We start from the raw sequence: 16,210 nt of genomic DNA on the forward strand, positions 1-16,210 counted from the left end.
AATTGCTAAATAGTCCATTGTATGAATGTACCATAGTTTGTTTATCCATTTACCTATTGAAGGACATCTTGGTTGCTTTCAGGTTTTGGCAGTTATGAATAAAGCTCCTGTAATACTCATGTGCAGGTTTTTGTTTGGACATAAGATTTTCAACTCATTTGAGTAAATATGAAAAAGTGTGATTTCTGGATTATATGTTAAGAATATATTTAGTTTTATAAGAAAGATACACGTTACTAATACAAATCAAAAGAAAGTTGGAGTAGCTATATTAATTTCAGACAAAGCAGACTTTTGAGCAAGGAAATGTATCAGGCATAAAGAGGAGCATTACATAATAAAAAGGTTAATTCTCTGAAGAGATGTCTAATCCTTAATTTGTATGTGCCTTACAACAGTGTGTCAGAATACATTTCCACCAGCAGCAGTGGGAGTTCTGGTGGTTCCACATCCTCATGAGTATTTGGTGTTGTGTGTAGTGGTAGCTCATCATTTTAATTGCAGTTCCCAAATGACGGTAGGATGTTGAGCATCTCCTTCTATGCTTACTTGCTATCTGTATATCTTTTTCTGAGTGGTCTTTTCCAGGCTTTTTTTTTTTTTTTTGCCCATTTTAAAATTGTGTTTTCTTACTGAGTTTTAGGAGTTTGTGTATTTTGCAAAATAGTGCTTTATAAAAACTGTTTTGCAAGTATTTTCTCCTACTCTTGTCTTTTCATTCTCTTGATATAGTATCCTTTGTAGATCAGAGGTTATTAATTTTAACAAAGTCCACTTTACCAAAAGCACAGTTATGTAGATTTTCTTCTATATTTTTATCTTATAGTTTTATAGCTTTGTATCTTACATTTAGATCTATGATCCATTTTGAGTTTATTTTTGTGAAAGGTTTAAGGTCTCTGTAGATTTCCCTTCCTTCCTCCCTCCTTCCCTCCCTTCCTTTCTCCCTTCCTTCCTTCTCCATTTGTTCCAGCACCATATGTTGAAAAGTGATTTCTGCATTGAATTGCCTTTGCTCTTTTGTCAAAAGATTCCTTGACTATTTGTGTGGGTTTATTTTTGGACTCTATTCCATTAATCTGTTCTTTTATCCAATACCACACTGTCTTGATTACTGTAGCTTTATAGTAACTAATGAAATTGAATGGGGAGTGTCAGTCTTCTGACTTCGTTCTTCAATATTGTGTTGGCTATTCTGGGTCTTTTGCCTTTCCATACAAATTTTAGAATCTGTTGATATCCACAAAATAACTTGCTCAGATTTTAAACGGCATTGCATTGATTCTATAGATCAAGGTGGGAAGAACTGACATCTTGACAGTAGTGAGTTTTCCACTCCATGTATCTCCATTTAATTTAGGTCTTTGATTTCTTTCATCACAGTTGTGTACTTTTCCTTTAGATCCTGTGCATAATTAGATTTATACCTATGTATTTCAGTTTTTGAATACTTGTATGCAGAACTGTAGATTGGGAAGGAGGGTAGTCTGTAAAGTTATATTCTGATTTTTGACTAGGCAGGGCCCCTAACCGCATATTATAGTTGTTCAAAGGTCAGTTGTAATATGTACAACAATATGGTAAAGCAAGAAGTTGGGAGGGAAGTTATTAGTGGAAACTTTATTTTTTATTATTTATTTTGTTTTTTTCCTTCTTTAAACATTTTTAAATTTATTTTAATTTTTAATTTTTTTGGACGGTGAGGTAATTAGGTTTGTTTATTTTAATGGAGGTTCTGGGGATCAAACCCAGGACCTCATGTATGCTAAGCATGTGCTCTACCACTGAGCTGTACCCTCCCCAAGTAGTGGAAACTTTATGTCTGAGAAAGAATAGCAGAATTTTCTGTCTTTGAGGAGATGAAAGTATGACCAAGTCAGTGGACACCAAGAAGTACATAAAATAGTGCTTTGCTACATGATTCATTGAGAGGTTCTTTGAAATTTATCTTAAGTTTCCATGGATAGCCTTTTCTCTCTAACCTACCCTGAACAACTAGGTCATGGTTTCTCACCATCTCCTCACCTCATATTCCTGAGAAATCATGGGATCCATTGTTTCGGTGTGTTACTTTTATTCTTTACTTTTTAAAATTTAATAATTTTCATAACATTTATCATAGTTTGTAATTTTTTTAAAACTTTATTTAGTGTGTTTATTTACTACATGGTAAACTCCATGAAGAAAGGAAGCATATTTTTGTATGCCCAGTGCCTAACATGTATTAAAATGCACAGTCTATGTTTGTTGAGAAATGAATGATATCTATATATAAACATACACACATGAGTACCAAGGAATGTCAAGTAAGAAAGTTATAAACATCAATTATAGTCAGTCTTAAACTCTTCGGTATGTTGAGAGTGTTTTCACCTAGATTTTTGAAGTCATAAGTCAGATGTTCCAAACTTGGAGGGGGAAAGGAATGGCAAGAAGGTTTGGGGAAATTACTAATAAATAAAATAAATTACTAACAAATAAATTACTAATAAAATAATAAAGGCAAGAGTTGATAACTACTTTGTAGATTAGCAGTGAAAATTTTTTTATATAAATATGGAGAAAGCTATTAGATGCTGAGGAAAAATTTTTAGAGTTAAGGAAAGGCAGATAGTACTGAGTTCCAGAAAATTACAGAGAACCTGGAATAGTATGGTAACAGTAGTAGTTAGAAAAGGATATTCCAGACAGTGGTCTTGTAGTAAAAGATCTAAGGCATGGAGATGAGTGATGAAAGCAATTGGTGCTTCTCATTCTCTCTTAATTCTGTGTTTTAGGGTTCCAAGGTCCTGATGAGATGCTAGGCAGTTAGCAAGTATTTATAGGCTATTACAATTGGATTTCTTTGTAGTGAAACTTTCTTGTTCCACAGCTCTTGGATAAGCACAAGAATACAGAGAGCATGGTAGAGCTTCTGGACTTGTATCAGATGGAGGATGAAGCCTACAGCAGTCTTGCAGAAGCCACAACCGAACTCTATCAGTATTTACTACAGCCATTCCGAGACATGCGAGAACTTGCCATGCTACGGAGACAGCAGATCAAGGTATTTGTTTAAAATCTAAATAGTAACCTTCCTGTTTCACAGTTCTCAGGATGGCTGTGCATTTTAATTAGTAAAGGAGCTTTTGAAAAATATAGATATATGGTCCATTGTCCCTAAAGACTCTAGTTTGGTAGTTTTGGGTTATGTGGAGCCTGAACACCTCATTTTAAAAGCATCTGAAAAGGTGACTCTGCTGAGTAGGGAGGGTTGAGAACAGCCTAGAAAAAAAGTTTGTAAATATGTTGAGATCCCCTAGTTTCCCCTTTTCCTGTACTTCCCCCCCCCCCACTCCTGTCTCTCTTTTAATGTTTTGGGTACTGTCTAATCTTAGACTTCTTTAGCAGAGTTTTGGGAACATTTGTTTTGGGAAGACCTTGTTTTGAAAGTTACAAGGCTTTAATGGTAGAGCTTTAAAATTTTCATGACATTTAATTTTCATGTGTAAAGTATGTATTACAATTTTTGAGGTGAGTGTTAAAGGGTTTGATTTTATAGCTGACCTCTCAAATCAGTGTTGCTAGGTTTAATTCACGTGGAAACATTGCTGAACTAGGATATTTAAAAAAATTGTTTTTGCATAATGGGTTAGGTTGGATCATTAGTAATTATTCTGAGAACTTTATACTTGGGGGCAAGGATGAGTAGTATATTTGAAAAATTATGACATGGTAAAGCATGTCTCTGTGTCTTTTTCCCCTTTACTAATGAATCAAGATATAGAGCAACACAGACTGTCACATAATTGACATACTCTCCTTTATTAATAGTTTTGAAAAATACTGATTTGTTAAGTCAATTTTATAATATTGGCATTTTGGTTTAAATGGTAACTAGTAACTAAGAATTTTTAGACACTATAGTTTCCTCCAATTTTTAAAAATGAAGTATATATGTTTGTCCATTGAAAACTTGACTGGAAGGCTGGGGATGAACTGGATGACATGGAGGCCCCATCTACTTCTAGGCTGTACTGTTTAGCAGACATAATCTATACAGCTCAGTATTGTGTGCATTTTTGCTTTCATATTAATTAACATCTTGGTTTGTATTGAGCATTTGAACCTCCCTGTCAGGCTGTATTAGCCACTAGCATCACTTATTACTCCATTTTTCCCTGGGAAGTAAAGTATAGGGGAGGGGGAAAAGACAGCATGTTTTTTAAATAACATTTTCAATGGTAAAAATGGTATTTTACTGCATTGCCCCTCAAGTGCCCATCAACTATGATGATGAACTAGTAAGAGAAAATGAACAAGTTTGTGACAAAAAATTCTACAACTTAGATGAAATGGTCACATTCCTTAGAAATACAAATTGTCGAAATAGATTCAAGGAAAAAAACAGAAAAATGTTGATAGCTACATATTAACAAAGTTGAATTCGTAATTTAAAACCTTCTCACAGAGAAAACTACAAGGCCAGATGAAGGATAACAGGAAGATTTAAAGGAGGAAACACTTTGCAACTCACTTTTGAGGCTAGCATTATTCAAATCAAAGACATTACAGGAAAAAAGAAAACTACTGATAAATATCCCTCATGAATGTAGATGAAATAATCCTTAACATAATACTGAAAAAATAGGATTCAGTAGTATACTGTGATTAGGGTTTATCTCAGAAAGGGAAGGTTTGTTTAACATTACAAAAACCAATCAATGTAACTCACTGTATTATCAATAAAGGAAAAAATCAGTATGTATCTGTGGGTCCAATAATGCATTTGATAAAAAGTTCAGTCCCCATCCATGATAAAACCTCAGTAAACTAGGAAGAGCGGGGAATTTCCTTGACCTGATAAAGTGTGTATATGGAAAGCCTATCTAACATCATACATGATGGTGAACGACTGAATTCTTCCCCTACTAAGATTGGTAACAAGGCAAGATTGTCTGTTCTCAACACTTTTTAATTCAGTGTTTCTCTGGAGTTTGTAGCCAGTCCAATAAGACAAGAAAAAATGCATATATAAATTAGAAAAAACAAACTGAAGCTTTCTGTATTTGTAGATCACGTGAGCACACATGTTTAAAAAAAGAATCTAAAAAAGCTAGTGGGAATAATCCAAGTTTAGCTACAAGGTCAGTATTAAAAAGTAGTTGTGTTTTCTGTCTTCTATAAATGAAAATCAAAATTTTAAAGAATGCCATTAACATTTGCATCAACATGAAATGTTTAGGGATACATTTTACAAAATATATGTAAGTCCTGTATACTGAGAAATTGGAAAACTTCACTGAGAGAAATTAAAACATATCTAAATAAATGGAGAAACAGACTGTGTTAATAGATTAGAAGATTTAATGTTCAGATGTCAGTTCTCATTTGATCTGTAGATTCAAATTAAAGTCCAGTAGGATTTGTGTGTTTTTGTTTTTGTTTTTAAACTGACCAGCTGGCTGTAAAATAGCTAGAGAAAGCCAGGTGATGTGGTAATAGTATAGGATAGACATGTAAATGAATGACCCAGAAATAGATCTGATTATATAGTCAGTTAGCTTTCCACATAGGTGACAGGGCAGTTCAGTGGGGGAAAAGAAGTCTTTACAACAAATGGTACTAGAACTGGATATCCACAGAGAAAAAGTGAACCTCAGTCTTTCTTATCTTATACCATAGACAGTTAATTTGAAATGCATCTTTGACCTAAACAATAAAGCTCATACTATAAAACTTTTATATGAAAACATAGGAGAAGGTTTTTACAGTCTTTAGGAAGGAAAGGCAAAAAATAATTTTTTAATAGGATGCAGAATACTTGAGCCATAAACTTAAAAAATTTTGATAAATTGGACCTTGCTAAAATGAATACTTTTGCTCTTTGAAATATTAAGAAAATGAGAAGGCAAGCCAGAGACTGAAAGAAAGTAACTTGTAATACATTTGAAAAAGGAACTGGACAACTCAGTAAGATAAAACCTCAAAATTTAAAAAAAATGAGCTAAATATTTAGAAAGACAAAAAAAAAATTGATAAGTACATGCAGAGATGCTCAACATAGTCATCTGGGAAATCCAAATTGATAACATAATGAGATACTATCACATACCCATTAGAGTGAGTATAAAAACAATTCTGGCCCTCACAAGGGCTAGTGAGGTTGTAAAGTAACTGGAAATCTCACATACATTCCTTACAGGATTTTAAAGTGGTACAGCCATTTTGGGAAATAGTTTTGCAGTTTCTTCAAAAGTTAAACATACACAGTTGACCTTTGAACAGCCTGAGGCATTGGTTCCAGGACCCACTATAGATACCCAAATCCTCAGATGCTTGAGTCCCAAAGAGGCTTTCCAAATCCATGGTTCCACATCCATGGATTGAGCCAACAGTGGATCGTGTAGCATTGTAGTATTTATAGAAAAAAAATCTGCCTGTAAGTGGACCCCTGAAGTTCAAACCCAAGTTGTTGAAGGGTCAACTTTACAACCTCACAAACTCAGCTCTTTGACCCCTCATTCTTTACACAAGAGAAGCAAAAACATCTATTCACAAAAAAGACTTATATACCAGTATTTGCTCCAGCATTATTCACGGTAGCCCCAAACTGGAACAACCCAAATAACTTCAACAAGTGAATGGATAAACTAAACACGGTATTTCCGTATAATAGAATAATATTCAACAATGCAAAGGAACAACAACAGACACATCTCAAAGTCAAGCTAAGCTGAAGAAGCCACATACAGGAGAGTATGTACTGTGTGAAGAGGTGGATGGCAAAGGAGGGCGAGGAATGTTTTGGAGGTGACAAATTTTTTGTATCTTGATTGTAGTGGTGGGTTTTTTGGACATACACAGCTTTCAGAAATCATCAAATCTAGCACTTCAGATAGATTCACTTGATGATATATGTAAATTAAACCCTAATAAATAGCTTACAAAACTTTGCCCTGAGTAAAAGATTCCAGAGTGTAAACTGTGTGCCTCCATTTACATGAAATTCTAGAAATGATTGTTTTAAACAGTTGTTGCCTGGGGTGGGACCGGGGAGATTGGTTCAGAGGAAGCAGGTGTAACAGAATCTTTTGGGGGGAGATTGATATGCTCCAAATCTTGATTATAGTGGCTGTTAACATGGGTATATAAATTTGTCAAAATTTGCTCTTAAACAGGTACATTATATTGTATGTAAATTATGACTCAGATGTTCTTTTTTTAAAGAAAAATAAATAAGTATGTGTAAGTTTATGTAGAGACAAGCAAAGTGAGGTGATCAACATTGCCTGAAGATACATGGAAAAAGGGATTAATTGAGTTTCACCATTGAAGAATTAAGAATTCAGTAGGAAGTGAGTATGTATGTCTGTGTTAGAGAATGGATTTATTCCAGATATATATATATTAAAAAAAGGAATAGTATAGTGAACAGGCATAACAGTTGGGCTTTTAGTCACAGTTAATTATTTAAACATCACTGAATCATCAACCCAGCATCATCATGGAGGCCAATAACCAGCATGGCTGGGATTGAAAGACATGTTACTTGACTGTAAAGCCTGCTGTTGGTTTAGTATGGCTTGGGTCTAAGGATTTGTAGGAGATGAAGGGAAATGATGGTCAGGGACTAGAATGCTATATCATTCTATGGAATCTGACTTTTATTCTTTAGACTCTTAAAAAAGAATTTAATTTCCAGTGGTTTCATTTAACCTAGATACTAAAGTATAGTAGGAAAGAAGTTAACCTGGCATCTCAAGTGTGTAACATTTTATAATAACAATGCTCAATACATTTATTACATATTTTATATTAAATATTTCTTAATATAGCCTCATTATCTTTATACAAATGGAATAAAGATTTTTTATTAACCCTCTGCCTCATGTATAAGCATTAAGTAGCTCCTCCATAACCAGCATTATTTTAGGCCTAGAGGTCTTCCTGAAATATGCATCCCTTTAGGGAGCTCCCAGGCTCTAAGTCTAATATGCTGATTCTTAAAAATGTGACCCCCAGATGAGTAGCATCGGTATTGCCTAGAACCTTGTTGGAAATACAGATTCTTAAGCCTAACCTCAGATCTCCTTTATTGAAACCAGGGAGCTCAGCAATCTGTATTTTAACAAGTCTTCAAGTAATTGTGATATACACAAAAGTTTGAGAACCACATATCTAATAAAATTTGAAACAGCTAAGGGATGGAGCACACTGAATTCAGTTACATTCTCCTTGGGCCCCAGTTAAATGAGATTTTAACTAGATGGTCCTTTCTAGATTTTTAAACCTGGTTTCTCAGTGAGTCAGGGTTAGGTAGTGAATTGGCCTGCTGATAGTCTTCATGGCTTTTGTTCTACCTAAAAATAGGAATTGTTTATTTTTTTCTCTTCAGTACTATCTTAACAATACTCAGAAGTAACATTTAAGCTTCTCATATAAAACTAAGTATCCAAGCTAGTGATGTGCTTTATAATAAGTAATTCCATGCCAAGAAATTTGTTTATAAACTAGTCTCACTATCCTAGCTACCTAAACTGACACATACTTTTTTCCATATTAAAAACAGGCACTGTTTTCTTTCTAGCCTTGAAATTGAAAACAGAGGTGTCATTGTTTTTAGCACATGATCCAGCTGACCAAGGCTGTACATCTTCAGATTTGCCAAGTTAGGAAAAGAACTTAGTATCCTAGCTTAATGTCTTAGGTGCAATAAACTATAATCACGTTTTCAAGCGGCATTAGTTACTGAGTTTCAGAAGTCAGTTAAAAAACAGCATTTAAAGAGCATAGAATGTTTGCGTATATTTGAATACACATACAATGAAGGTAAAGATAATCCAACACAGTACACATTATCTCCAGATAATTACCACCAGGTTTTTATATTTTTTTCTCCTCAAAAAAGCCATAATGCAAGTTTTCTCACTTTAGTGTTTAACTGTGTGAGTGAAGAGGATTTCTGTCTTCATCATCTGAGTTTAGATGTTTTAATTTTGAGCACTGCTTGTTCTGTTTATTACATTTCTGTTCAACGATTGTGTCTGTTGGGTCTGATTGGAAAATCAAACCAGCTATTTCAGCAGAGGAAATTCAATACAAAGAAGTAGATATAACGTTAATGAGATAGATAAGAAGGCATCAGAGTTAATTGCAAAAGCAGCCACCACTCCTAGGATTGGAGGTTACAAAAAGAAGAGGTGGTAATTATTAAAGGATAGGTCCTGTGGAGCTGACCTCTGAGAGAGAGGACATTGCTCTCCTAGTGCTGGTATGTCAGATCTCAATGGAGAGAACCAGATCTCTGAGCATAGGGCACTGGTACCCTGGTGCTGGTTTGTCTTGGACACATGATGAGGCCAATTCTGCAAAGGTTGAAAACTGCAAACTGGATTCTGTTAGCTCCTTCAAGAAGGCATTGCAGATGCCTGGATGAAGAAGCAAATCTGGGATGATGGTCACAGGAACAGCAAACAGGAAAGTCAGGAAAGTACAATGATTTAGATCTTCTCCTTCAACTCTGAAAGCTCCTCCAACCCTTCCTATTGGCAAAGGCTAAATAGGGTTTTCAGGGCCTGAACCCTAGAATCACAAGGCAGAAGGTTAAACTTGGAGCTGGTAGAATCTACATATATTTTTAGACTTCAGGAAAAAAACCTAAGTGACCTAGCTTATGGTCTTAGGTACAATAAACATACAAGTTCTTTAAAGGGTACAAAGTTTAATCATGTCATTGAAAAGGGCTTCAATCATGCATAACATGCTGAGTAAGAATTAAATTTTTTACTGTAGTGATCAGTTCGTTAAGTTTCTTTTTCATACTCGTGAATACTAATCTTTTGCTTTTTAACTTTAAAATCAGAGGTAATCACCGCAAAAGAAAGCGCATACCTTGATGGTTTTGTTACAGAAGACAAGTCTTTTAGAACCTTTAAATATAAACTCAAGTCTACCGCTTATTACTGCTGAGAATCCCATAGTGGTTTCCATTTGCCTGTCATACTAAGTACCAACTCCACAGCCTCCTCATAGTGATCATAACCTACTTTTCTAGTCCTTCCTCCCACTACTTTCATCTGTTTTACGTAAACTCTGCTAGGCTGGACTGCTCTGTCCTTTACCATACGTTGAACTTACTTGCCTCTAGGCTTTGGCTCAGATGAACTCTTATCTACAGCATGCCTTTTGCGTGGTGCTCTTTTCCCATAAACTCCCCATATAACTGTCAAAATCCTACCCTTCCTTCAAAGCTTTCTGCAGTTCATGAGCCTCAATAAAGTATGTCAGCTAAATGTATTCTTTACCCCCACGTCTTTCATGTTTCTTAAAATACCTTAATTCTGTTTATACATACATTCTTCACCATCTTCATTACCTGGCACAATTCTGCTTGTTCTTTAAGAACTCATCTACTCATTTTTCCTTTTAGAAAGTCTGCCCAGACCTCCCACCCCAGCCTCCACAGGTAGTGTTCCTTGTGTTTAATTGTCTTTGCTTGGCACTATTTTTATAGCCCCAGAAATGGAGTGCAAATAATTTTTCCAACTATAAAGATATTTAGGTTTTGATCATTCATCCACATCCTGTCCCTCCCCCACACTGGAAAAAAGAGGTTAAGTCTCTTAATTATGCCTCTTTCTGGGCCTCACATATGAAAACATGAGCTCATTGTTTGCTTAACTAGGAACAGGAAACTTAGGGTAATGTGTCTTCAGCCTGTCTAGTTCGTATGGCTTGTGAACCCAAGGAGAGATAAAAGCATTTTTTGTTGTTCATGATTATAAAAGCAGTGTATGTACAATACAAAAGATTTGGAAAGTACATATTTCAAATGGGAAGAAAACTCACTCATAATTCACCACCAAAAGATGACATCAATAATAATGTATTTTACAAACTCTTCATAAGCATTTTTACTTAGAACTGTATTTTATGGGAGTATTAAATACAACTTTATTATTAGCTATCTGGGATCCCTTTTTACCTTTATTTCAAACAACATTGCAGTGAACATCTTTGGTTGTTATTCTCTGAAGTCATTTTGTTAAATATCTTCAGAGATTATGGTGTCATAAAATACGTTACAGGAAATTTTAATCAATTTTTAGTTCCACCCGGAAGTATATTATGTGTGCCTGTTTCATTGTGACCTCACTAACCCTGGTTAGTCTTGTTTTTAATATTTGCTTAATGAGTCTTTCTAAATGATTTGTCATCCTACCATCTAAAAATAGCTGTTTTCTGTCTTCTCCTCCTCTCTCCTATACCAATTTATTCCTATCTGGATGCTTTTCTTTACAGGGGGAAAAACAGTTCTCCCTCTCAAACCTGCTCCAGATCTCCCATTAAAACAAAGCAGGGCCTACCCTCTTCCCCATGCTTTTCCCCTCTACTCACTCAATTTCTCAAAAGAATAATTATACATGTGTCTACATTTCTCTCATTAAAAAACCTGTATGGACATGAATTTTTTATTCACTCAATCATTCAGGAAATATTTTAGATTACCTAGTTCATGCCAGGCAGTGTGCTAGTGAAAAGAAAGCAAGCAAAGATAGAAACCACCTATGCCTTCTCTGCCCTCATAAAACATTCACAGTGGGAAGCAGGTAATGTTTGTAAGTTCATAAGGTAATATAAAGTATGATTGTGATAAGTGCTAAGAAGGAAAGGTGTTTGTTACACTGAAGAGCTTACAGTGGTGAGTCAAGAAAGACGTCCATGAACCAGTAATTGAGCTGAGATCTGAAGATACGATGGGGATTAATAAACAAAAGGAGTTTGCCTATACTCCAGAACTGTTTTTGCCAAGTTCAGTAATCTTCATGCTGGTAGGTCCATGGGTGCTGGTTGTATATCTACTTGACCTAAGCAGTGTTTGATAGGGTTGATTTCTTGTCCATTGAATCTTGCTACTTAGGATTCTGATTCCTTACATGAACTCATCCACTCTTGTTATTTTAATTGTCTTCTGTGTGTCAAAGATACCCAAGCTTGTATCTCTGGACATGCCTTGCAAAGTCAAACTTAACATAGGCAGAATGAAATCCTTGACAATTCCATGCACATATTTTTTTCCCAGTAACCCTGGAATCATTCTTGACTTCTCCTGCTTCACCATTATCTCCCTTAATATTGCTGATAAATTGCTCCCTGTGTGCTGAGCACTATGCTAAATGCTCGTATGTTTTTTCCTCCATTTGAAGACTCTTCATTTGCTTAAGGAGAAGTATAGTGTTGCTTCATTTGTTGCTTAATTCTATTTATTGAGTGTGATAACTAACTTGATCAGTTGGTTTTTTTAAATTTTTTTTTTAGGAGGGAGATAATTCGGTTTGTTTGTTTATTACTTAATGGAGGGACTGGGGATTGAACCCACGGCGTTGTGCATGCTAAGCAGGTGCTCCACCACTAAGCTACACCCTCCCCTAGTGTTTTTTTGGTTTTTTTGTTTTGTTTTGTTTTGTTTTGTGTTTTGATTGAAGTATAGTCAGTTGCAGTGTGTCAGTTTCTGGTTTACAGCATAATGTCCCAGTCATGCATATATATACATATGTTTGTTTCCATATTCTTTTTCATTAAAGGTTATTATAAGATATTGAATATAGTTCCTTGTGCTATACAGAAGAAATTTATTTTTTATCTATTTTTATATATAGTGGTTAACATTTGCAAATCTCAGACTCCCAAATTTATCCCTTCCTACGCCCTTTCCCTGGTAACCGTAGGATTGTTTACTGTGTGTTTCATTCGTAGATGAGTTCATTAGTGTCTTCTTTTTTCTTTTTTTTTCCTTTTTTTTTTTTTTTTTTAGATTCCACGTATGAGTGATAATCATGATATTTTTCTTTCTCTCCCTGGCTTATTTCACTTAGAATGATGATATCCAGGTCCATCCATGTTGCTGCAAATGGCATTATTTTGTTCTTTATTTATGGCTGAGTAGTTTCCATTGGGTAAACATAACACTACTTCTTTATCCAGTCATCTTGTCAGTGTACATTTAGGTTGTTTCCATGTCTTGGCTATTGTAAATAGTGCTGCTGTGAATATTGGGTATCTTTTCGAATTAGAGTTCCCTCCAGATACATGCCCAGGAGTGGGATTGCTAGATCATAGGGTAAGTCTATTTTTAGTCTTTTGAGGAATCTCCATACTGTTTTCCATAATGGCTACACCAAAATACATTCCCACCAGCAGAGTAGGAGGGTTCCCTTTTCTCCACAGCCTCTCCAGCATTTATCATTTGTGGACTTTTTAATGGTGACCATTCTGATTGGTGTGAGGTGATACCTCATTGTAGTTTTGATTTGCATTTCTCTGATAATTAGCAATATTAAGCATTTTTTCACGTGCCCGTTGGTCATTTGTATGTCTTCATTGGAGAATTTCTTGTTGAGGTCTTCTGCCCATTTTTGGATTGAGTTTATTTTTTTGTTATTAAATTGTATGAGCTATTTATATATTCTGGAAATTAAGCCTTTGTCAGTCATATCATTTGCAAATATTTTCTCTCATTCCATAGGTGGGCTTTGTGTTTTGTTTATGGTTTCCTTTGCTGTGCAAAAGCTTGTAAGTTTAATTAGATCCTATTTATTTTTGCTTTTATTTTTATTGCTGGGGTAGACTGCCCTAGGAGAACATTGCTAAGATTTATGTCAGAGAATGTTTTGCTTGTGTTTTCTTCTAGATTTATATTGTCTTGTCATTTGAGTTTATTTTTGTGAGTGGAGTGAGGGAGTGTTCTAACTTTATTGATTTACATGTTGCTGTCCAGTTTTCCCAACACCTCTTGCTGAAGAGAGTGTCTTTTCTCCGTTGTATAGTCTTGCCTCCTTTGTCAAGGATTAGTTGACCATAGGTCTGTGGGTTTATTTCTGGGTTCTCTTTTGTGTTCTATTCATCTGTGTGTCTGTTTTTGTGCCAATATCACACGGTTTTGATTACTGTAGCTTGGTCAGTTGTTTTAAAAGTGTATGAGGAGTGGATTAACATTTTTCTCCATAATGGTTTTTCCCCATCATCCTAATGTGATGTTATTAACTTCTTGTTTAATTTTTAAGTCTTTTTCTCAGTATGTAGTAAAGCAAGATGGGGTCTACAAAGGGTCTGTTGCTGCTTTTCCTGGATTATACCTTCCATTTTAACATACCTGTGTAAGATACACAAAACAAACTTATGATTACCAGGGGAAACGGGGTGGGGAAGGATAAATTGGGAGTTTGGGATTTGTAGATACTAAGTACTATATATAAAACAGATAAACAACAAGGTCCTACTGTATAGCACAGGGAACTATATTCAATATCTTGTAATGGCATACAATGAAAAAGAATATGAAAAAGAATACAAATATATGTATAAATGAATCACTGTGCTGCATACCAAAATTAACATTCTTTGTGACTCTTATGATACATAGCCAGTTTTTCTCTGTTACTTTTATCCAGAGTCCTTCAGTTGGCAGATAGACTGATTTCTATATATTGTTAATTTTTATCTTATTTATGTCAGTGATTAAAAATATTTTATTGACACAAATAATTCTTAACCTGAAAATCTAATTATCATAAAGGAGGAAATAAATTTCTCATCTCAGCACCCAAAATTAATGTCTTGATTTTATTATGTGATATTTTGTTGTATGTCTTTTGTTTATAAATGGAAGAGGGAAAGATGAAGAAGACAGAGGAAGAGGAAGGGGGAACAAATTTCTATGTCAAATATCTTCAACATTTTTGTCAATTTAATTGTTTTGTAAATTAATAGCTTCTCCAGAGTAGGGAGAAAACAAGTATTCTTTGTTTTAGTACCAAGCACAATGCCTGATATATAAACATTCAGTAAATGTTTAAAGAATGAGTAAAAGAAAGAAATGATCTTTTAAATTTTTTTTTCTCTCTAAAGATTTCTATGGAGAATGATTACCTGGGTCCCCGAAGAATTGAAAGTCTACGAAAAGAAGATGCTGATTGGCAGCGGAAAGCTCATATGGCTGTACTGTCCATTCAGGATCTTACTGTCAAATATTTTGAAATAACAGCTAAAGCTCAAAAGGGTGAGTTTCCCAGTAAAATTATCCTCGTTAGGTATTTTCGAAAATGAGCGGTTTAAGTATTTTGTTTGCAGTAGTTGTATGGAAAAGTATATAAAGACCACTGCTAACAAGTTAAGGTATATCCTTTCAGTCTTTTCTAGGCATATATGTTAACATGTACCTCACCTTTAAAAAAATAATGGTAATGTGTAGCATAATTCAATACTGACGGTACTCATTCACAGTTACAGACCTTACAGCTTAAAAGCACAGTCCCCAACATGACTGCTTTTCCTTCAGACACTATTTGCAGATTTGGGGTGTCCTCAGGCCATTTGTATTTCTAACCAACTGGCTGCAGATATGGGGATTCCTGCAGTCCTTTTAGGTTCGAAAATTCACTACAGTGACTCACAGAACTCACGAAAACACATACTTAAAATTTACCTGGCATTAAAATAGTTATTCTGGATATTCTTTCAGCAAATCTACTTTTCCTTAAGTGTCACTGAAAACAGTTTATTCCTTCAGAATGCCGGTGCTGAGTAAGAATACCTTCCTTGATTCCTCAGCATCATTTGGCATTGTCATTTAGAAAAATATATACAGTACTATGTTTTTAAAATTTGCATTCCTTTGGTTATTACTGAGTGTTTATCTTTTTTGTTTTTGTGTAATAATTGATATTTGTATATCCTTCCTTTTTTCCCCAGTTATTACCTTCTGCCTATTTTTCTGATGATGGGTGATTTTTCCCCCATTGATCTATAAGAGTTCCTTATATATAGTTTTCAGAAGGCGAGTAAAACAGGCCCCTCTTTTACTTCCTTCCTTACATGAAGCCAGGTGTAGCCTAATTTTACTGCTTAACTTTTAAAAACATCTTAAATGAGTCATTTCTGACAAGTATACATATATTAGAACATGATTCCTTTAAACACCAGGACTGTTTTGCCTTATATGTTTTTATACATATAATGATCACCATATCACCATAGGGTATTATTACATGGTTGTTATCCTGATAATGTTGACAGTCATATTAGCAAAAATATTTATTCTTGCCAGCAGAGGGAGAGAAGAATCTGTTTTAGAAATATTGCAATACTGTTCTAGGGGTATTCCAAGCATTCTGTATTCACAAACAATGTTCCCATTACCTTCATATTCCTAAACTGTTGGAAAATAATT

At 34.8% G+C, this 16,210-nt stretch overlaps 1 protein-coding gene across 2 annotated transcripts in view; it reads left to right on the forward strand.

Annotated features, from left to right (window-relative positions):
* The window catches only part of JMY (junction mediating and regulatory protein, p53 cofactor), a 62,031-nt gene that overhangs the window by 19,733 nt on the left and 26,088 nt on the right, over positions 1-16,210 (forward strand). For both annotated transcript variants that reach the window (XM_074360173.1, XM_010949256.3), the window contains exons 2-3: positions 2,873-3,046; positions 14,890-15,040. In XM_074360173.1, coding sequence (XP_074216274.1) covers positions 2,873-3,046; positions 14,890-15,040 — 325 coding nt within the window. The remainder of the gene's footprint in view (positions 1-2,872; positions 3,047-14,889; positions 15,041-16,210) is intronic.

Source organism: Camelus bactrianus, chromosome 3, assembly GCF_048773025.1.
Source record: "Camelus bactrianus isolate YW-2024 breed Bactrian camel chromosome 3, ASM4877302v1, whole genome shotgun sequence".
NCBI classification, from domain to species: domain Eukaryota; kingdom Metazoa; phylum Chordata; class Mammalia; order Artiodactyla; family Camelidae; genus Camelus; species Camelus bactrianus.